The 21,871-nt window shown below is 43.0% G+C and overlaps 1 protein-coding gene across 1 annotated transcript in view; it reads left to right on the top strand.

The window, feature by feature from the left end:
- The window catches only part of LOC135542085 (succinate--CoA ligase [GDP-forming] subunit beta, mitochondrial-like), a 135,375-nt gene that overhangs the window by 56,934 nt on the left and 56,570 nt on the right, over nucleotides 1-21,871 (top strand). Inside the window, exons 3-6 of the mRNA XM_064968733.1 lie at nucleotides 16,410-16,509; nucleotides 17,798-17,888; nucleotides 19,651-19,803; nucleotides 20,221-20,310. Of these exons, the coding sequence (XP_064824805.1) occupies nucleotides 16,410-16,509; nucleotides 17,798-17,888; nucleotides 19,651-19,803; nucleotides 20,221-20,310 (434 nt within the window). The remainder of the gene's footprint in view (nucleotides 1-16,409; nucleotides 16,510-17,797; nucleotides 17,889-19,650; nucleotides 19,804-20,220; nucleotides 20,311-21,871) is intronic.

The following is a 21,871-nucleotide window of genomic DNA, read 5'->3' as shown; positions in this document are numbered from 1 at the left end:
AAAGCATGCTCCTTAAACAGTAGTTGATGCTTGGAGTGAAATAAGGGTTCTTCTATTTATTTCTCAGCTGCTCATATGCTCATCTAAAAAACTGAAGTAGCCTACCTGGCATCATTGAAAAGTGGACCGGAGGGAAAGCGCATGGCCTCTATTCACTATTCCAGTGCATCTAGATGACAGGTCGGCTACTTTGCCCTGCCCCTGTTCCTGCCCATTGGATAATGGGCCATTCTAATCTAAACTCATTTTACATATTAGTAAAGACCAGATTAAATTGAGAATAGTCTGATGGGTGAAAATATGATCACTTGATGAGGAGGACAGCTGTACAGACTTCTTAAGTCACCAATAGCCTATAGTTGCATCATTCAGCCCATATGTTCAGATTTTTAAGACATTCTAAGGTTTGTGTCATTCACAACTAAAGTTGCCAAATCTCTAAATCTCGTGTGTCGGACATGTTTCAAATGATCACTTTACTCTCAACATAGCCACTTCATATGCAGAATGGGAAAAATCCTTTATTTATTAAATTATATTATTCTTACTATCATATAAAATAGCCTATCTTGTCTGCTAAATGAACTAGCCTACAGTTTATGGCATGCCACATAGCCAGATAACATACAGTAAGCCAACTCATATTCTGTTTTTCTGAAATGCATTTTCTTCACATAATGTTTCTGTAGACCTGCCTAAAATAAATAAAGGATTCATTGTGATGGTGTCTAATTGATTTATTATTTATTTATTTATTCTTTTTAAAATGTAGATGTTCCAACGGCGTACATCAGCGGCTTGTATGTGTGGAGGTCTGGAGATGCTGAATGTGTTTGTTAATTAACGGTCAATTACTGGTAGACCGGCAGACTTTTGCATGACAATAACCTGCTGACAAAATGTTAACCGCCACAGCCCTAGACCTAACCTGGCATACATAGTTAAATAAATTGCGTTCCCCATCAACTTTAAAGTAGCCTTATTAATTGATTAACATCAAACGGTATGATATTGTCTTGAGTATCCAATGAGCCGTCAGATTCCGTGCAACCCCTGTCTCTGCTGAGTGAGGGATTTGGAGAAGACTGGAGTCTGAGCATTGTAAAGCTGGCCAACATGGATGGACTCTCTTAGTCTCTGTCCACACCTCCCTCCTTAGCCAGCCAACACTGCCTCACACACACTTCAAGCACTGTTAAGCCCACTGTTATCTCCCCTTCTAGAAAACAAGCCTGTCGTTTGAGGAGTGCAAGCACTTGCAAATACAACGAGAGCTGTATGAGTGTTGTCTCCAGCAAGATCACTCCTGTCTTGTGTTTATCTGAAGTGTTGGGATCAAGTTCCGGCACAGCTGGACCTAATACATCCTTTTATACTAGCCAAGTGGACAGGACAGCACTATTGTGGATACCTGATGCTTTCACCTATGGGGCATTTCCACTTGAGACTTACCCCATTGTTTTACCAAAAAGGATCAGACTTTTGTGTTTCCAGCCTCCTTGGAACGGCTCCGTGTCTCACCGTGCCATGGCCTCGGTGGACCTGCTCTGACTTGGGGCAAAGGCCAGTCCACTGGTACTGTTCAGCCTGCATTGACTTAACAAAGACGAACTGAGCTAGGGCTGCACAATTAATCGATTGCACATTGAAATCGCAATATTGACATGTGCAGTATCTATATTGCAATAGTCCTCTTTAAAATAACCAATCTCAAATCAAATAAGTTTATTTGTCACGTGTGCCAAATACAACAGGTGTAGACCTTTTACAGTGAAACGCTTACGTACAGGCTCTAACCAATAGTGCGAAAAAAAAGGTGTGTGTGTAGGTAAGTAAAGAAATAAAACAACAGGTAACTTGGAACTACCCATCCTGGATCCGGGAGAATTGTCATCAACTACACTAATTAGCATAGCGCAACGTTCAAAAAAATATTACTAGAAAATATTAATATTCATGAAATCACAAGTGAAATATATAGCGAAACACAGCTTAGCCTTTTGTTAATCGCCCTGTCATCTCAGATTTTGAAATTATGCTTCACAGCCAAGCAAGACAAGCGTTTGTGTAAGTTTATCGATAGCCTAGAATAGCATTATGTCCAGCTAGCAGCAGGTAGCTTGGTCACGAAAATCAGAAAAGCAATCAAATTAACCGTTTACCTTTGATGACCTTCGGATGTTTTCACTGACGAGACTCCCAGTTAGACAGCAAATGTTCCTTTTGTTCCATAAAGATGTATTTTTATACCCGAAATACCTCCGTTTGTTGGTGACGTTATATTGAGAAATCCACCGGAAATAGCCGTCACGACAACGCCGGAAAATCTTCCAAATTATATCCATAATATCGACAGAAACATGGCAAACATTTTTTATAATCAATCCTCAAGGTGTTTTTCAAATATCTATTTGATAATATATCTACCAGGACAATTGGCTTTTCAGCAGGAGCGAGAGGAAAAATGACTACCTCCGTCTTTTATGCAAGAATCACTCTGAGAGCCCTCAGCTGGCCACTTACGCAATGTAGTCGTTTATGCTCATTCTTCAACATAAAGGCGTGAAACTACGTCTAAAGGCTGTAGACACCTTAGGGAATACGTAGAAAAAGGAATCTGGTTGATATCCCTTTCAATGGTCAATAGGGATGCATAGGAACACAACGGTTTCAATATAAGAGGAACTTCCTGATTGGATTTTCCTCGGGGTTTCGCCTGCAATATCAGTTCTGTTATACTCACAGACAATAAACTACAAACCACAGATTTCCCACTTCCTGGTTGGATTTTTTCTCAGGTTTTTGCCTGCCATATGAGTTCTGTTATACTCACAGACATCATTCAAACAGTTTTAGAAACTTCAGTGTTTTCTATCCAAATCTACGAATTATAATTTGGGCACGCTTTTCATCCAAAATTCCCAAGGCTGCCCCCTACCCTAGTGAGGTTAAACCTGTTAAGGCTCGGGACAATGCTGCCCCCTTTGGATGAATTGCGTGCCCATAGTAAACTGAAAAAAAAATCTGTCCAAAATTGCTAATATATGCATGTAATAATTATTATTGGATAGAAAACACTCTAAAGCTTCTAAAACCGGCTGATTATGTCTGTAAGTATAGCAGAACTCACAGGGCAGCCAAACTCCCAAACTAGTTTTGGAAACATGAAAGTTGGGCCAACTTTGACGTCATCACCCCCACCCTTCCCAACCAGCTATGGATCTGGAAACACTTTCTATGTCTTCCACTAGATGTCCTTATTCAGTAGAGCATTTAATTGTGCAAATCCCGCGAGCTTTGACCCTTTGGGAGGCAAAAGAGTGGGTGTACATGCGCGTTATGGCGCGAATTGTACACAGTCATTCCTCTGTTCCAGATTGTCTGAGAAGAATTGCTTTTGTCCGGTTGAATCGCCAATTGTTTTGTAAGTTTATAACATGCTAAAGCTTGATTCTGCACTTAGTTTGACCAGTTTAGTCGACATATAATATGTAATTCTGAAGTTTTGATGCGCAACTGTTCGGGACCAGAAGTAATTTTGGATGCATTTCAGCTGAAAGTGGTAGTATATGCTAATACAAAGACACACAACTTGAAACAAAACGATGTATTGGGTAAGTATGACTCCTTCCACTACATTCTGATCGAAGACCATCAAAGGTAAGGGAATATTTATGTTTTAATTTTGTATTTCTGTTGACTCCATCATAGCGGAGAAATATTGCTTACGTCTGAGCGCCGCCTCAGATTATTGAATAGTGAGCGATTTCTTTAACGTTAAAAATGAATGTGACAAAGCGTCTGTGTCTTTGTGGTGGTTTGACAAATATGTGCTATGTTTTCGCCGTAAAACATTTTAGAAATCTGACTCGCCGGCTAGATGAACAAGGTGTTTATCTTTCATTTGAGCTATTGTACTTGTTAATGTGTGGAGGTTAAATATTTCTAAGAATATTTTTGCATTCTGTGCGCCACCTTTTGAGTTGAGCGGGGGGGGGTGCCCTTGGGGAACCTGTACCGTGAACACGTTAAAGTGACTATGCATATATGATAAACAGAGAGTAGTAGTCTTTAAAGTGAACATAGTTCTCTTTGTATTCACACTGCTCTTGCCTTTGAATGAGGACTCCAGTTCACTTCACCTATTTTGAGGTCCAAGTCCTCTTTGCATTCACATTCTATGTTTCTAAAAAAAATTTTTTTCCAACATTCACTCGATGCACTCGGGATGCACTAGGTTGTTTTTTACAAAGTGAAGGACATGCCATTCCATCAGAATGTTGTTGGACAGCTAATGTAGATGTAGCTAATGGATTGCATTTAGTTAAAAGATTAGATATAATTGTAATCAGAAGATACTGCATGGAAATATATGTTAATGTAAATATTATTGGTAACATAATAAACAGCAGAAGAATAACTGCAGATTAAATAATGCTGTAATTGAAAATCGTACACCCAATGTACACTACTGCCCCTTTAAGAGCTAGAATAGATTTTGTACCTTTTTACACTATTCAAATCCCGCAATCGAATAAACAGCTTATAAAGCTCTCTTAGTTGAACTAAAAACTCCACACACATTTTGAATTTCTGTTCTTCCTTGACAATCGCTAATCAATATCCCAAAAACACTGTTTTTTCCCCACAAACCTGGGGTGTGATCATTATCCAAACATTCAACTAAAATTTGTTTGTTGGACAAATTCAGGTAGGTTCCTCCCCGTTTCGTTCCGTCTGCTTCCGCTAAAAAAAAAAATGTTTTGCAACAGAATCGGCATAATGAATACGCCCCTGCGCATCATCTTCTCTCTTTTGTGGCACCAATGTGAGGTGTTATGGCAAGGAAAACACTGTTGCGGTAGTCTCGTGTGAGGGGTTATGACAGGGGAAATGTTGTTGCAGTAGTCTCGTGTGAGGGGTTATGACAGGGGAAATGTTGTTGCAGTTGTCTGGTGTGAGGGGTTATGACGGGAAATGTTGCAGTAGTCTAGTGTGAGGGGTTATGACGGGAAATGTTGCAGTAGTCTAGTGTGAGGGGTTATGACGGGAAATGTTGCAGTAGTCTAGTGTGAGGGGTTATGACGGGAAATGTTGCAGTAGTCTAGTGTGAGGGGTTATGATGGGAAATGTTGCAGTAGTCTAGTGTGAGGGGTTATGACGGGAAATGTTGCAGTAGTCTAGTGTGAGGGGTTATGACAGGGGAAATGTTGTTGCAGTAGTCTGGTGTGAGGGGTTATGATGGGAAATGTTGTTGCAGTAGTCTGGTGTGAGGGGTTATGACAGGGGAAATGTTGTTGCAGTAGTCTGGTGTGAGGGGTTATGATGGGAAATGTTGTTGCAGTAGTCTGGTGTTTGTTGTGGGAATAAGTGAACCTGGGGAGCATTGTGTTCACATTACCCTATAAAAAGGTAACCGGACCGTGGAATTCAAGTGAACAGAACTTAGACCACCTCTCGATGGTCTGTTCGCTTCGGAGGCTCTTTTGAGGGGTCAGAGTTCCTTTGGAGTGTTCACACTGCACAAAACAATTCAACGAACCGCACTGAGTAAAAAAAATTGTCTGAAAAGGATCAAGTGTGTGAACCCCCTAAGATGGCATGCTGTTCTGTTGCAGTCACACTGTCAAATTCAGTCAACAGATTGTTACAAACAATAATGATGCTGCTTTCCACTTTGCAACAGTTCACCCTATGGTTTTGATCTATATCGCAAGTCAGATCGCAATCACAATACTTGCTAAAAGAAATCGCAATTGCACATTTTTTTCTCTCATATAATGCAGCCCTACAGTAAACGTGGGCTGACACCCTGCATGGTTAACACCTTATCACAAAGCAAATGTTTTAATGCAGAAGTTGTTGATTCTGCTCTTCACAAGTCTTTAGTGTCACACTCCTGATGGAAACACTAACACTAGAGCTGACATTACCATAAACATTGATGACACTGGTGTCTCAGGGGGAAATGCCCCTGTGTGTATGATGGGAATGGTTTGATAAAGGTGCATCTTCTCTAAATGGAAATGGAATCACAGGCATGCTCGATGATGCTAGACATGAGTCTCTCTTAATGGAATGTGTGCAGTATCAGATTGGGGAGTTGCATAATGTAATCACTGGGTTGGTCCAAAACTTCAGATATGTTGTGCTGGTTCTGAGAGGCTTGAGGAGAGGAAGATGTGGAGAAACAGGCAAACAGCATTGGGAAGTGAGAATAGGATTTTGATTGACATACACTTTAGACATGAATGTTGTCAGCGAGCAGAGTACTCTCTAGGGGGCAGATGGAGATGGCAGCAATAGTTTTGGGTCACAAACAGCAAGCACCCAATCCTCTAGCTGGCATAGACTCAATCAGGGTTTCCCTGCCCTATGACGTGTGTGTGTGTATATGACAAAATGGAGTCAGCAAGTGGATTGCATGAGGATTTGTAATGCTATCCGGGCTGGGCCGATGTTAGTATCATGGAAAGGAAACAAAACACACAAAAATATGGTGATCCTGGAATGGTCCCAGCCCTGCTATTACGTGAAATAAGGAGTTTCCCATTATACAACATTATCTTTACACTTTTAGAGAGAACTGAGGAATTATTCTGCATTTTATTTTTTTCAATTATGTTTTTGCAGAGAAAATATTTATTCTCTCTAAACAAGTGTGTGGATTCCCTCCCTGAGCACCATCGTGTTTGAATGGAGTATTATGCAAATGTTTATCAGGTAGCCAAGTGCATTTCCATAGCTATTAGTGTAACTGTTAATATCAAATCAAAACAGCCATGCTCTCTCCTGATTCCAACCACCAAGTACGAACTGAAGTGTCACAGCCAGGAAAACATCAGCGTTCTCGTTTACTAGAGGATCAGACGGGGAGCAGAATGAGTGTGCAGCAAGTTAGTCTGTGGAGCTGCAGGTAGGCCTATCTCCGCAACACTGCCCTTTTCCCAGCATGCCTCTTGGTGACAGACAGGATGGCTTAGGCCCCCTAGAACAGGAAGACGGATGGTGTGAGGAGTTTTCCTTGTGTCGTTCCCTGCCAAGAGGACATGTTCCTGGGGAGAGGTGACATGGGAGAGGAGGAGGAGGAGGAGCTGGTTTCAGCACAAGTTTTTTTAACGCAGACTGGACAAGACCGGACCGGCACTGACGGCCTACACATGCTCGGCCTACTGTATGCCCATATGCGCAGTTTGTTGCAGTATGGAGTAGGCAGAGCAATGTATGTGATGCTTGTAGTATCTTAAAGCCATGTTGTAGACCTCTGCTTTCCCTGTTTAGGCTTAGTCTGTTCATAGCATCATAGCTGGTAGAAGTCTTGAAACGGGAGAAAAATAAATGCTCACTGAAATTCCCTTAATAGCTGTAAATAGGCTTTGGAAAGTAAGGCTGTCTTGAAAGAGCAGATTTCTATAAGCAGCTTATGGTATTTCCTCCTCATTATGTTGCTTAACCTGCTCATTGTATGTGGAGATACTGTGGAATTATTTCAGACATATTCCGTATGGTGTATGGATGGCGCTAATAATGTGGTATTATGATTACCAAAAGCTGGCAAGTGTCTTCGCTGACATTTTCAACCTCTCCCTGTCTGTAATACCTGCATGTTTCAAGCGGACCACCACAGTCCCTGTGCCAAAGAACGCCAAGGCAACCTGTCTAAATGACTATCGCCTTGTAGTCCCCTCCTGTACAACCTGTTAACTGTTTATTATCTATCCTGTTTCCTAGTCACTTTATTCCTAGTTATATGTACATATCTACCTCAGCTATCTCGTACCCCTGCCGATCGACTCAGTACTATTACCCCATGTACAGTGTATATTGCCAAGTTATTGTTATTTATTAGTGTTATTACATATTATTTCCCTATTTTCTTTCTCTCTGCATTGATGTGAAGGACATCTAAGTAAGCATTTCACTGTTAGTCTATACCTGTTGTGACGCATGTGACAAATACAATTTGATTTAATGCTTGAAGCTTATGACACATCATTGTAGTCCTAGAGTTGCAGGGTTAAAGTGATATGATTCACTCCAGAGCAGTGTAAGTCACACCGTTCACTGCAGGAACTCTTCTCACCAAGTCACTGTGAAGCCCAGAAGAAGGCTGCGTACTTGCTGCGTTCATCTCCAATATGCTCATCATAAGGACCTCTGCTCTTTCCCTCGTTTCTATTCCTATAGAATGCCACTATTGGTTTGGATGACAGTATGCTAGCCTTTATCGAGACATTGGTCTTGAAAACTTATGACCATACATCTGGGTATTGTCTCCCTCCAGAGTGACTAACATTTTCCACACTTGTCTAAGGATTTGAACTCTGCCTCTCTGTCGTTGTGTGGCACTAAGTCCAGCTCTGGACTCGTTAGTTCTGGCACTGTGTGGACCCAGGTGGACGAGGCTAACGAGGAGTCAGCTGTCATGAGGGCAGTGACAGGAGGATGTGATACTGTAGCAGTCAGCAGAGGTCTAGGCTGAGGATGAACCTCTGTAGAGCTCCACAGAGACGGCATCATTAGATTCATTCTTAGAGTGGGCTTTACCTGGCTTGGAGAGCAGGGACGCAGCAGCATTGCACAGCTCAAAGAGGTCATATACGGTGGCTCATCATTAGCCTCGTAGTAGTCATAAAGAAATGAAGGCTTACAAGTTTGTATGCCGCATGAAACCCTCGTCTTCATTGCATAGCAGAGTGATAGGCCTAGATGTGTTCTCGATACAACAAGTCATTATGTAGATTCTAAATGGTTGAAAGTGACTTGGAGAAGTAGCTTTTCAAATTATCCCAGAATGTTATTAAATTCCGTTATTTCTTGAATTGAGAGTTTGATTAAGGTTGTATCACAGAAAATATGATACCCGCTCGAAGCAGATTCTATTCATTAAGATTCAGTATTTTTGCAACGGAGGAGTCTTGTTAGTTGCCGTACTTCTGAGAACACAAACGCAAGGTGTCTTTCATAGGGGGTTAGCGAGGGACGGAGAGAGAGAGGGGATGGGCACAGTATAGGCAGGTCTGCCACCAGGCAGACAGTCAGAATTGTGCACTAGGCCTATCTATCACCAATCAAAAGCTGTGTCACAATGGAATGCTATATTTAGCAATTTCCTGGCTTGCAATGTCTCGCAACTTCAGTAAAGCAGGGCCTATCATCCTTGAATAGGCTAAGATATTCTACACGCAACAGATCAAAGTCTGAACACACACTCTTGCGTCATTAGCAAAGAGAAAGATCACAGAAGCAAGTTGATTACAATTTTTTGCCGGGCGGGGCAAAAAAATGTTTTATTAACATTAATGAGATAGGGGGCAGTATTTTAACTTTGGATGAATTGCGTGCCCATAGTGAACTGCATCAAACTCTGTCCTAAATTGCTAATATATACATATTATTACTACTATTGGATAGAAAACACTATGAAGTTTCTAAAACCATTTGAATTATGGCTGTGAGTATAACAGAAACAAGTTTTGAAATCCTGAAAGTTGGGGCAACTTTGACGTCATCGCCACCTCCCTTCCCAACAAGTTATGGATCTGGAAACACTTCCTACGTCTTCCACTTTCTACATTCAGTAGAAAGTGTAATGGAGCATTTGCTGTGAACTTTGACCTAATGGGAGGGAAAATAGTCTGTGTCGCAAGAGAATGCCATTTTGTTGTGGCGCATTTCTCTGTGAGTGCCACGGCTGTTCCAATCAGCCCCAGATGAAAACGAATGGTCCGGTTGGAATGTTATTGGATATATATGATTATAACATCCTGAAGATTAATTCTGCACTTAGTTTGACCAGTTTTTTCGACCTGGAATATGTCTTTTGGAAGTTTTCATGCAAGTTATCCTGGACCAGAAGTCAGTTTTTGGGAATGTGAGCTGAAAGTGATAGCAAATGCTGCTACTTGGACACTAGTATTGGACATTATGGAACAAAACGATTTATTGTGAAACTATGACTCCTTGCACTACATTCTGATGAAAGATCATCAAAGGTAAGGGAATATTTATGTTGTCATTTTGTATTTCTGTTGACTCCAACATGGCGGAGAAATATTGTTACGTCTGAGCGCCGTCTCAGATTATTACAATGTTAGGCTTTTTCCATAACGTTTAAAACAATCTGACACAGCGGTTGAATTAATAACCAGTGTATCTTTAATTATATGTAGAACATGTTTCTTTAGTCAAGTTTATGATGAGGATTTCTGTTATCTGGCGTAGCTTTCTATGATTCCTCCGGATATTTTGGAGGAATTTCTGAACATGGCGTCAATGTAAACTGAGATTTATGGATATAAAATGCATATTATCGAACAAAACATAAATGTACGAGGTAACATGTCATATGGCTGTCATCTGATGAAGATTTTCAAAAGGTTAGTGATTGATTTTTATTTTTAATCCTGCTTTTGTGATTGTATCTTTGGCTGTTAAAATGGCTATGTTTTTTCTTTGGTTTGGTGGTGGTCTAACAAATATGTTGTGTTTTCGCTGTAGATGAACAAGGTGTTTATCTTTCATTTGAGTTATTGGACTTGTTAATTTGTGGAGGTTAAATATTTCTAAAGAATATTTTTCATTCCCTGCGCCACCTTTTCAGCTGAACGGGGGTGGAGTTCTCCTCTGGGAACGCCTCGCCTCAACAGGTTGGTTCCCAATTTCATTTAATGTTTAAACTTTCACACCCCCAATAGACAATGTTGCAAATGTCCTTTTACTTTCTACTAATAGTGTTTGAATCCCATAGGAGACACTGAATCTTTGATTGTCCCTGTGTGTTTTCTGTCTCCCCAGAGTTTTGATTAGTCTTCTACGTTTTTGCTGCCACATTACTGGCAATAGACCGAAACACACGCTGGGAACTGGGCCTGCTCAGTCTGACTTCCCCTATCCTCTCCATGGTGTGGCATGCAGACAGACCGTTACCGAGTGCATCTCATTTTGAGGGTGAATACTGGACCCGCTGCAGTTTACCTACCGCTTTAACAGATCCATCGGAATTCACACGGCCATAACACATCTGGACAGGACCTATGTGAGAATGCTATTCATTGACAGTTCAGCATAAAACACTATTGTTCCCTCTAAGCTCGACACCAAGCTCAGAGCCCTGAGTCTGGACGCCGCTTTCTGCAACTGGATCCTGGACTTCCAGTCGAGCAGACAACAGGCTGTGAGGATTGGCAGAAACACCTCCTTTGTACTGACACATAACACAGGGGCCCCCCAGGGGTGTATCCTCAGCCCTCTGCTGTTCACCCAGGACTGTGGCTTTGCACGACACCATCTCCATCACGTTTTTGGACAACACCACGGTTGTAGGCCTGATAACCAAGAAAGATGAGTCGGCCTATAGGGAGGAGGCAAGTGAAGTGGCATTGTGGTGCCTGGACAACAACCTCTCCCTCAATGTCAGCAAAACAAAAGAGTTGATTGTTGACGTCAGGAAGTAGAGGTGGGAACATGTCCTGATCCACATCAATGGGACTGCATTAGAGCGAGTCGGCAGTTTTAAGTTCCTCTGCGAACACATTACCGAGGACTTGACATGGACCAACACGACCACCACTCTTGTCAAAGAGGGAGCAACAGCGTATCTAGGCGGCTGAAGAAATTCAGCATGCCACCCCGGGTCCTTTCCAAATACTATTGCTGCCCCATCGATAGCATCCTGACCGGTTGTATCGCGGCCTGGTACGGGAATTTCTACGTCCACAAACGCAAGGCCCTCCAGCATGTGGTGAAGATGGCCCAATACATCACTGGGACCGTGCTCCCACTCATCCAGGACATTGCTCGAAACGGACCCTGGGGAAGGCCCGTAGCATCATCAAGTTGTTTGGGCTAAATTATAGCTGGGCTATGTACAGGTGCAGTAATCTGTGAGCTGCTCTGACAGCTGGTGCTTAAAGCTAGTGAGGGAGATAAGCGTTTCCAGTTTCAGACATTTTTGTAGTTTGTTCCAGTCATTGGCAGCAGAGAACTGGAAGGAGAGGCGGCCAAAGGAAGAATTGGTTTTGGGGGTGACCATAGAGATATACCTGCTGGAGCGCGTGCTACAGGTGGGTGCTGCTATGGTGACCAGCGAGCTGAGATAAGGGGGACTTTACCTAGCAGGGTCTTGTAGATGACCTGGAGATAGCGGGTTTGGCGACGAGTATGAAGTGAGGGCGAGCCAACCAAAGCGTACATGTCGCAGTGGTGGGTAGTATATGGGCTTTGGTGACAAAACGGATGGCACTGTGATAGACTGCATCCAATTTATTGTGTAGGGTATTGGAGGCTATTTTGTAAATGACATCGCCGAAGTTGAGGATCGGTAGGATGGTCAGTTTTACAAGATTATGTTTGGCAGCATGAGTGAAGGATGCTTTGTTGCAAAATAGGAAGCCAATTCTAGATTTAACTTTGGATTGGAGATGTTTGATGTGAGTCTGGAAGGAGAGTTTCCAGTCTAACCAGACACCTAGGTATTTGTAGTTGTCCACATATTCTTAGTCAGAACCGTCCAGAGTAGCGATGTTGGATGGGCGGGCAGGTGCAGGCAGCGATCATTTGAAGAGCATGCATTTAGTTTTACTTGTATTTAAGAGCAATTGGAGGCCGCAAAAGGAGAGTTGTATAGCATTGAAGCTCGTCTGGAGGGTTGTTAACAGTGTCTAAAGAGGGGACAGAAGTATACAGAATGGTGTTTTCTGTGTAGAGGTGGATCAGACACTCACCAGCAGCAAGAGCGACATCATTGATGTATACAGAGAAGAGAGTCAGTCTCTCAGTCGAGCAGTGGATTTCAAAAACAGATTCAACCACAAAGACCAGAGAGCTTTTCCATTGCCTTGCAAAGGACACCTATTGGAAGATGGGTAAAAAAAAAAAAGCAGACAGTGAACATCCCTTTGAGCATGGTGAAGTTATTAATTACACTTTGGATGGTTTATCAATATACCCAGTCACTACAAAGACGCATGCGTCCTTCCTAACTCTGTGGCGGGAGAGGGAGGAAACCGCTCAGGGATTTCAGGATGAGGCCAATGGAGACATTTAGACAGTTAGTTTAATGGCTGTGAGCAACAACATTGTAGTTACTCCACAACACTAACCTGAATGACGACCTGTATGCAAAATGTTTTATTCTATTCTACTGAGATATTTACTTTCTTTATATTTTTTTTATTGTTGCATTGTCGAGAAGGAACCTGAAAATAAGCATGGGACGGGATACCATGAGTACGACGACTAATAAAACCTGAATTCTCTCCAGATTGGTTTGGAGTCTCTGTCTGTCCCGTTATACAGTCCCCCAGTGCACAGGCTTTTACAGCTTAATGAAATATCAGACTAACTCTGCTGTCCCCTAACCCCTGGGCTACATCCTTCCAGAGAGAGAGATGAGCAGGGCAGAACGTTTGAAATACAAAAAGATAGGGATAACGTTGTCGAGGCAGAAGTAACAGCCTCGATGCCGACTGCTGTCGTCAGTAAAAAGCTGGGAGTTAATTTGCGTTCATTACTGGGAAATGAGTTCGCCCGGGAACGGCTGTATAACTCAGATTACAGCTGATGCGATTGGAGATGTACTTCTCTGTCTGTCCCAAAGAAAAAAGAAATGGAGGAGAAAATATCTCTTTTCAGATCCGTCATGCCCTTAAATGATAGCTGGTTATCCAATACTGCCGGCTTGTCCCTCCCTTCACTTTTAAAGTAGGGATTCCCTATTCTCCTCAACTTTGACTGCTTATATGCACAACTTCTGAGAATGTATTATTGTATTAATATTAGTGTCACAGGTAAAATAAATAACTGTTGTAATCATGTCCTGGTTGTGCATGTTTTTGCATATTAAATGTTAGTGCTGTGTCATGGCCAAAACGCACGGACAGTGTGTCTGATTTCATCACTCTACATGCAATAAACAAAGTGCTGGCTCTGTTTGGCTCCTTGAGTTCTTTTGTTGTTTTTGTGCTACCTGCTGTTAGAAAGATATCTCTTTCATCTCCCAAAATGGAATGACCGTACCTCACATCAATACTATCAGCAATTGCTCATGGGGTCAGCACACAATGTCTTTGTTTTGTATTTGACTGTAACAGAGAACACATTTTTCTCTACAAATCTGTTGCCTTCAATGGCTGCCGTTGATAAAGAAAAAAACATAAATATCCCTCAAGATGTAGGCCTACTTTATGATGAGCAAATATCAGACACGTTGAATCCAATGTAGTCTATGTGTGCGAGTCCATAAGAGACCCGCACCGATCCTATAAATGCTATTCAGTACCGGGTGGCATCTTCACACAAGGTGTTGTAGACGTGTGACCTTGTTTCCCCTTGTCTAGGGACAGAGTGTGTGTGTTTAACGCAGGAATACTGCTCCTCTGGTACTGCATGCCTATGTCAATACTCTCATCCACTCATTGTTCTTCACAGTCATTAGTCTACAGTCCTGCCTGTGTTCGGTGATGTTTCATGTCTGGAGCATTAATGGGTAATGTCTCCTCTGCTGCTCTCTCCAAGTGCCATTTTCACTGGGATCTTTCGAGGGCGTCATTACTTCCCCATGCATTTTAAAGGACAGAGTTTGTTTTGCCTTGGTGGTGGCAGCAATGATGACAGTGGAACCTACAACGATGCCAGTGTTGGAGAAAAGTGGAAACACATGAACAGGCTGAGTGAAGTGTTTGGCGTTCTTTAGATGCCACTGTTAAGGTGGCGTGTGTTTTTTTTGTATGTGTGTTCGAGGCCAATTTTCCAAGCGATTGATTTGATGAGATAACGGTCCATTTATTAAAGGATTTATCTCTTCTTCTTCCGATAAGTAAGCTTCATATGCTCCAATGGTGTCCGTTAAGTCTATCTAGCTACTCTCTTTCCTGTGTGATAAATCCTAAGTCATTATTTGGGCTTTGGTGTGTTATCAGGGCTCCTTGATGTGATCCTAGTGTGAGATCGACTACTGTCCAGATCCATGCTCTGGAGCACCGTCTCTCAATAACCAATCATCTGTCTGGCTATATAGTCCACACATTTCCCTCCACTCTTATTTTCCCTCATGATTTTTTTGTAGTACTTTCTGTCCATTTCCTATCCATGTTGCGCCTTAATCCTCCTCATCCCTTACTCCTCCTCATCCCTTACTCCTCCTCATCCCTTACTCCTCTTCTCCTTTCAGAGAGGACCCTGTCGTGGTCCTATTCTCACCTTGCACCAGGCCTCTTGTCAGTGTGCTAAGAAAGAACACCTTCCTCATTGGCGTCCTTATTTTTTTTTTTTACAAAAGTAATTTCCTCTGTTCAGTCCCTCTCTGCTGCACACACAGGACACTCCATTTCATGTTGCCTTGAACAAATGTCAAATTTTGCGAGGTAGCAGTTTTTTTTTTAAATTAACATATTTATTCAATGATGATGCCTTACAGTCCCTGCATGTGTTCACCTTTTATTCTCTCCTCCTCCTCCTCCTCTTCCCAGGGGAGAGAGCGCTCAATAATGCAATATTGGTTTAATCCCTGCCACCTTGTCAGAGGCTACTTTGTCTGGGTTTTGTTCCTACTGTAGCAGCCTGAGCTTTTAGCCTCGTCTGTAGAGCACGTCTGGAGACACTCCACTCTGCTTGAGGAGCCTCGCTAGTGAGGGAGCCATGTTCCTGGCCCAAGGTCAACGTGCCTTTCTAGGCATGTGCTGGTTGGCGCATGGCGGAACTCCCTGCAAAGATAATGATAGCTCAAGACCATATGTATCCCATCAAGTGCCCTTGTTGCACCATTTGAGTAGAGAGGGAGGGTGTTCAGGGGGCAGCTGGATAGACAGCTGAACGCTCTACCTGAAGTGCTCTCTCCTGGTGTGGAAAGAGGACTTGGAGGGCAAGTAGGGCATATGGTGTTGTTCGCATCTTTAAAATGGCATGAAATTGGGACATGGCACAAATTATAGTGCAAATTAAGGCATCGGTCAAAAAAATAATAATCACAGTTGCATTACATGTTTAGATTCATGTTTGTGTGTGGGCCTATGTCTTTGGAATCATGTCTGTGATGGGTGTGTGAGAGCCTGGTATGGGTGTGTTCACCTGCTGTCTATAATGGGCCTGTTCTTTCGACTGTCCTCTCCTGGGTATTCTCTATCCTGTCTTCTTACTCTGTAATTAGCAGTGCTGGAGGGGAATGTCGTACTTGAGCTGGAGTACCCTTCTTCATGTACCTCCCCTGCTATCCCTATCTCTCCCTTTGTCTCCTCCTCCCCCTCCTCTCCTCTGGAGGGGCACAGGATCTAATGGAGATGGGTGAGATGACATCTGACTCAGAGACAGGGGGGATGTGTACTGGGCATCTGTGGCGATGTACTGATTGGAGAGGTCTAACGCTCCTGGTTCTCTATCCTGCTGACGGTGCCCTTCTCTCCTCTTTTCAGGTGCCAAGGAGATAGTCCTGAAGGCCCAGATTCTGGCTGGGGGACGAGGGAAGGGCGTGTTCGACAGTGGCCTCAAAGGTGGAGTGCACTTAACTAAAGAGTGAGTACCCCACAGGAGGTTGGTGGCACATTAATTGGGGAGGACAGGCTCGTGGTAATGGCTGGAGCGGAATAAGTGGAATGGTTTCAAATACATCAAACACATGGTCTCCACTGGAGTACCCCCAACAACTTCCGCCTGCACTCACTTGGGTGTGTGGACCATTGAGTGTTTCTGTTTTGATTTCTCGGTATCTACTGCTTCAGAGAGATGTCCTCCTGTAGTCATAGTTTTTACAAGATCCATCCTAGATGCAATGTTGCTTTCCCTGTGCTGCAGTTACCTAATATGCCAAGTTTGATAGTGTAGGGCAGAGTTTCCCAAATGTCCCAGTTAGTTTTTTGCCCTAGCACTACACAGCTGACTCAAATAATCAAATCATCATCAAGCTTTGATTTAAAAAAATAAATAATCAGCTGTGTAGTATTAGGGCAAAAATCTAAATGGGGACCCTTGCGGTCCCCAGCACCGAGTTTGGGAAACACTGGTTTAGGGACAACTGCCCCCATTTAAACTTTGAAATAGTAAATGTATCATTGGGAAATTGTACTGTGCACGCATCACTGAACTCTACTGTGGTAGGTTACTGGAATTGTGCTCTTCTGTTGGAGCACAAACATATTGTTCTCCTGGCTCGCACATTGTTACAAAATCCTTATCACATACTCTGGCCAGTTACTAGAGATGTTCTTGATGCTAAAATGACAAATGTAACAAAGGTAGCAGCCATGTTAAGGACTGAACTGTGAATTACGACAAATTGCTACCAAGTGTGTCATTGTCACCCTATTTCGGTATTTGGGATAGCCGGAAACTTTTCTACGTGAGCCATCTGAAGTTGAGCCTCCCCAGACAGTGATGTGAGAGCACCCGCTCGACTACCATCTATCAAAGCAGAGCACAACCTCAGGCTTCATTTGTATTCTATAACCAGAGAGCAAAACGAGAGCTGGAATGAGACGTGCACACTGCCTTTAAAGAGGAGCTGAAATCAGGAGAGCCGTATTCAAAGAGATGTGTAGACATATTTGAAGATTCTCCTAAAACAGTGCTTTGTCAGAACATGTTACAGTCATGTTACAAATGTGCTGAACCATGTCTTTGTTGAAATGAAAACGGCTCCTAGGAGCTGCAAATAATTACTCTGTCTATTCTCTGCCACGGTGATAGTCCTCTATTTTTGAAAGATGTTTGTCCTCTAGGTTTTTGTCCTTGTTTAGTCTTGATTCAAATATCTATTAATGGAGTGGTTGTAATTGGGCCAATCCTGTCTTTTCTTTGACTTTAGCCCCTCGGTGGTGGGTGAGCTGGCCAATAGGATGCTAGGTTACAGCCTGACCACCAAGCAGACTCCAAAGGAGGGAGTGAAAGTAAAAACGGTGAGTCACAGCTGGATGTAAAAGGTCATTCTGTTTTTTTTCTCATTTCCGGTTTATTTCAATTCAGTAATACAGTTCCATGAAATAAATGCCTGCACAAAGCATCGGGGAAATGACACATTAGTCTATATATTCTGTTGTTCCCCTAGTTCTGGGGATAGGTCTCTAGTGGAGACATGCCATTTGAAGCCGATGTCATTTGTTGTGTTTTTGTGCTATTTGCTGTCATGGTTCATTGCAACAAATAATGCATGCAAGTCAGGGCCTCTCTGAGACCAAAGTGTTAGTCACGTAAAACAACCATTTCCAAGTGTCACTAACAAGCAGGAATATAATTTTCCTCACTCACACTCTGCAGCCACTCCAAAAACACACATTTGCAGGTAATGAAGCCTTCCTGTCTTGCAGCTTGTGTTTCTCCTCACTTTTTCTTTCTCTTTCCCCTTCTAGTGAAATATGGCCTAGAGCTCCCCATTAACGCTTGCTTTCATTCCTGCCAGCCAGGAACGCACCTCGCTCTGCTCCTGCCCCTGCTGCAAAGTTTTGGAGAAGTATCAAATGAGTGACACATTTGCCATTTTTTTGTAGAAAGTGCTGGCGGGGGTGGAAGTTCACTACAACAACACCCGGGCTGAGGGGAAAGTAGGGAAAGAGAAAAATGTCAACACAGAAATCCTAACTGCAGAAGCATTGTTGTGAGATGTAATTTCATATTGAAAAATGTGCTGCATTATCTATCCATGGCACGTCAGTTGACTGACATAACACAATACCTGATAGTGTTTTATTTTATAAACTAAGCACAGAAAATGGATTTCTTGCAAAAGTGTATCATGATAAATCCTCCCAGAGGGACCTATGGTATGATACGCAGGCATGTGTCATGTGTTACACATTAAAACAGGTACACACAAGATAAATTTGAGAAAAATGAAGACATTCACAAACATGGGAGATATGATGCTATCTGGCTGCAGTCACAGGCCTCCCTCAACGCCTGTTTCGGATTAGATTAGGCATGGGATCAAAGTAGTAAAGTAGCCCGAGAGAGCTGCAGTGATTGAACAGGATCCAGGCCTGAGTATATGCACCCTCTTAACAGGCTGTAATTCTGTTGTCAGCCTGTTTCTCTGAATGAGAACCAGGGGCGGCTGTCAGCTTGCCCTTGTAACGCGTCTCTTCACTTCACCGTACTGCAGCCAGCCTCTCCAGACATGACACAGAGCATGGTTCTACTGCCAGTACGGACCAGGGCTGGGGAGAGGGGGAGAAAGTCCTAGAAGACAGAGGAGGAGAGAGTAGCAGAGGGAGAGAGGGGCACAGAAAGGCAGTGAGATTGAGAGAAAGACTGGGAGAGGGTGGTAGTGGTGTGGAAAAGGTAGATCAAGACATTAATCTGGGAGAGGGAGAGAAAGAAGGCTGCACTGCCACTGTTTGCATATGGGACATGAAGAACGAGCGTCGTCAATAAGTCCAAATTAACACGGTCCAGTTAGACTGCAGGAAACTGATAACAAACAACCAACTTATCTCTATCCCTCTGTCTTTCCATGAATCTCTCTCTAGTTTCTCTTTCTTCTTTTGCCATCTCCCAGCGCGTTGCTTCATTTTCACTAGAGCGTAGAAGTAGAACCCCCAGTTTCTTTGAGTTGTAATGGTTCAGTGTCTCTCCATCCCTGCCTGTCTGTCTGTGTCTGAGGACAGTCTGTGAGGGGAAGGCAGTAGTCTGACTCTGTAGACCGACTCTCTCCCTACTGACCAGGTGATGGTGGCTGAAGCCCTGGACATTACCAGGGAAACCTACTTTGCCATCCTGATGGACCGGGCCTGCAACGGGCCTGTCATGGTGGGCAGTCCTCAGGGTGGGATGGACATAGAGGAGGTGGCCGACAAAACCCCAGAGCTCATATTTAAGGTACAGTTCTGTGAGCTCTGAAGCAGCATATGTTACAAATGACTACAGATGTGAACATGGAACCTCTCACCTTTCACTGGCGGTGTTATCTCGCCTCTCTCCCTCCCCTGATTGGTACAATAAATCCCTTGATCCCTTCTCCATGTGAGAATCTCATCTCTACAAGTGCCTGATAATCATAATGCCATCGTTACAGTATCCGGTTTCCTTTCCTCACATCTGGCAGGTTGCCACCACTTAATTGCAGCTTCCATAATTTAATATGAATATCCACTTTTTGTCATATTACCATGCAGTGTTTTTGAGTCTCCATCTCTCTCTGTTTCTCTCTTGCTCTTCCTCTTGCTCTCTCGGTCTCTCTCTGACCCGCTCTGTCCCTCTCTCTTTCTCATTCTCTTCCTCTCTCTGCTACCACAGGAAGTCATAGATATATTCGAGGGGGTGCGAGACGACCAGGCGCTCCGCATGGCAGCTAATTTGGGTTTCAAAGGACCTCTGGAGAGACAGGTGATGGGCCCGGCGAAGCTCTCTGAGCCGCAGTGCAGAGAAGCAGAATAGTGTACACACACTGAAGACCCACAGTACACAACTCAAGAGCTGTTGAAACTGGATAGGACACTGCCAGTATACTGGGCTCTCTATGCTGGTTTATAGAAGTCCTTATACAACAGACAAAGCTTTATAGGTTCACCATTATAGCGCATAACAAAAATGAAGTCACTGAAGTACATTACATTTTTTGGAGTCCTCTCAAAATCATGAACAGACATTGCTGCTGTAGCCAGTCCTGGCCAGTATAAACTCCACAATTCACATTTGATATTAAAAGTTATTATCTGGTTCATTTTAGAGCCAATTGTCTTGTAGCATTATATTGCTAATTTGTATTCCTATCCGTGAGCAGAGCAGCATAAAAGATTGGATTAGTTCAGTGTTACAATGGGGAAAACGTATAAATCGACTTAATGAATGTTTTATTTAAAATGAAATGAACATAAACACAGTTGTCTGAGAGGTACACCCTGTGTAATACCAGCCTGTTTTGGTATTGAATGGCCATTGATTTTAACAGGAAAATGATTCGCTAAGTGTCTGGCTTGTCAGTTTAGTTCTGAAACTCTGTCTTCTGAAACGCAGGTGTGGAATGGAACCTTCTTTGAAGTAACTTTGCTTCTTTGAAAACTTTGAGATTACAAAAAGTGTGTGTGTGTGTGTGCGTGTTTGCAGATGTGTGTCTGTGAGTGTGTGGCAGAGAGTAGTGCTTACATCATTTTCTGTCAGGCTTTTTTTCGTAATCAAAAGAGCAGCTCGGTGCCAGGGACAGACAGAGACATCCGCTGAACGCTGTATTCTTTAAAAGAGGATTTATTACAATGACAGTCACTCCAATGCGCCTGTTAGGATAATGTGGCACAAAAGACGCATTGTCATCTCACTCATAGCTAATACATTAATATGCCACACAATGGCTGTATTATAGTGGTTTAATTACTGTTTTATTAGGGTATATAGGTGAAAGCTATGATCCCTTATTGATGTCACTCAGTGTAAATGAAGGTGAGGAGACAGGTTAAAGAATGATTTTTAAGCCTTAAGACAAATGAGACATGGATTGTGTATGTGTCCCATTCAGAGGGTGAATGGGAAAGACAAAAGATTGAAATGCCTTTGAGCGGAGTATGGTAGTAGGTGCCAGGTGCAACAGTTTGAGTGTGTCAAGAACTGCAGAGCTGCTGGGTTTTTCACGCCCACCAGTTTCCTGTGTATATCAAGAATAGTCCACCACCCAAAGGACATCCAGTCAACTTGCACAGCTGTGGGAAACATTGTCAACATGGGCCAGCATCCCCGTGGAATGCTTTTGACAACTTGTAGAGTCCATGCCCTGACAAATGGAGGCTATTCTGAGGGCAAAAGGGGACCCAACTTCATATCAGGAAGGTGTTCCTAATGTTTTGTACGCTGAGTCATGTTAGTTAGAAAATAGTAGGTTGTCAGAAACTCCTGAGAAAGGTGTTATTTTTTTATTTTAATTTTTCAACACCTGCACACATACATACACGCACAA

This window comes from Oncorhynchus masou, chromosome 6 (assembly GCF_036934945.1).
Source record: "Oncorhynchus masou masou isolate Uvic2021 chromosome 6, UVic_Omas_1.1, whole genome shotgun sequence".
NCBI classification, from domain to species: Eukaryota; Metazoa; Chordata; class Actinopteri; order Salmoniformes; family Salmonidae; genus Oncorhynchus; species Oncorhynchus masou.
This window is presented reverse-complemented; position numbering and strand designations above follow the sequence as displayed.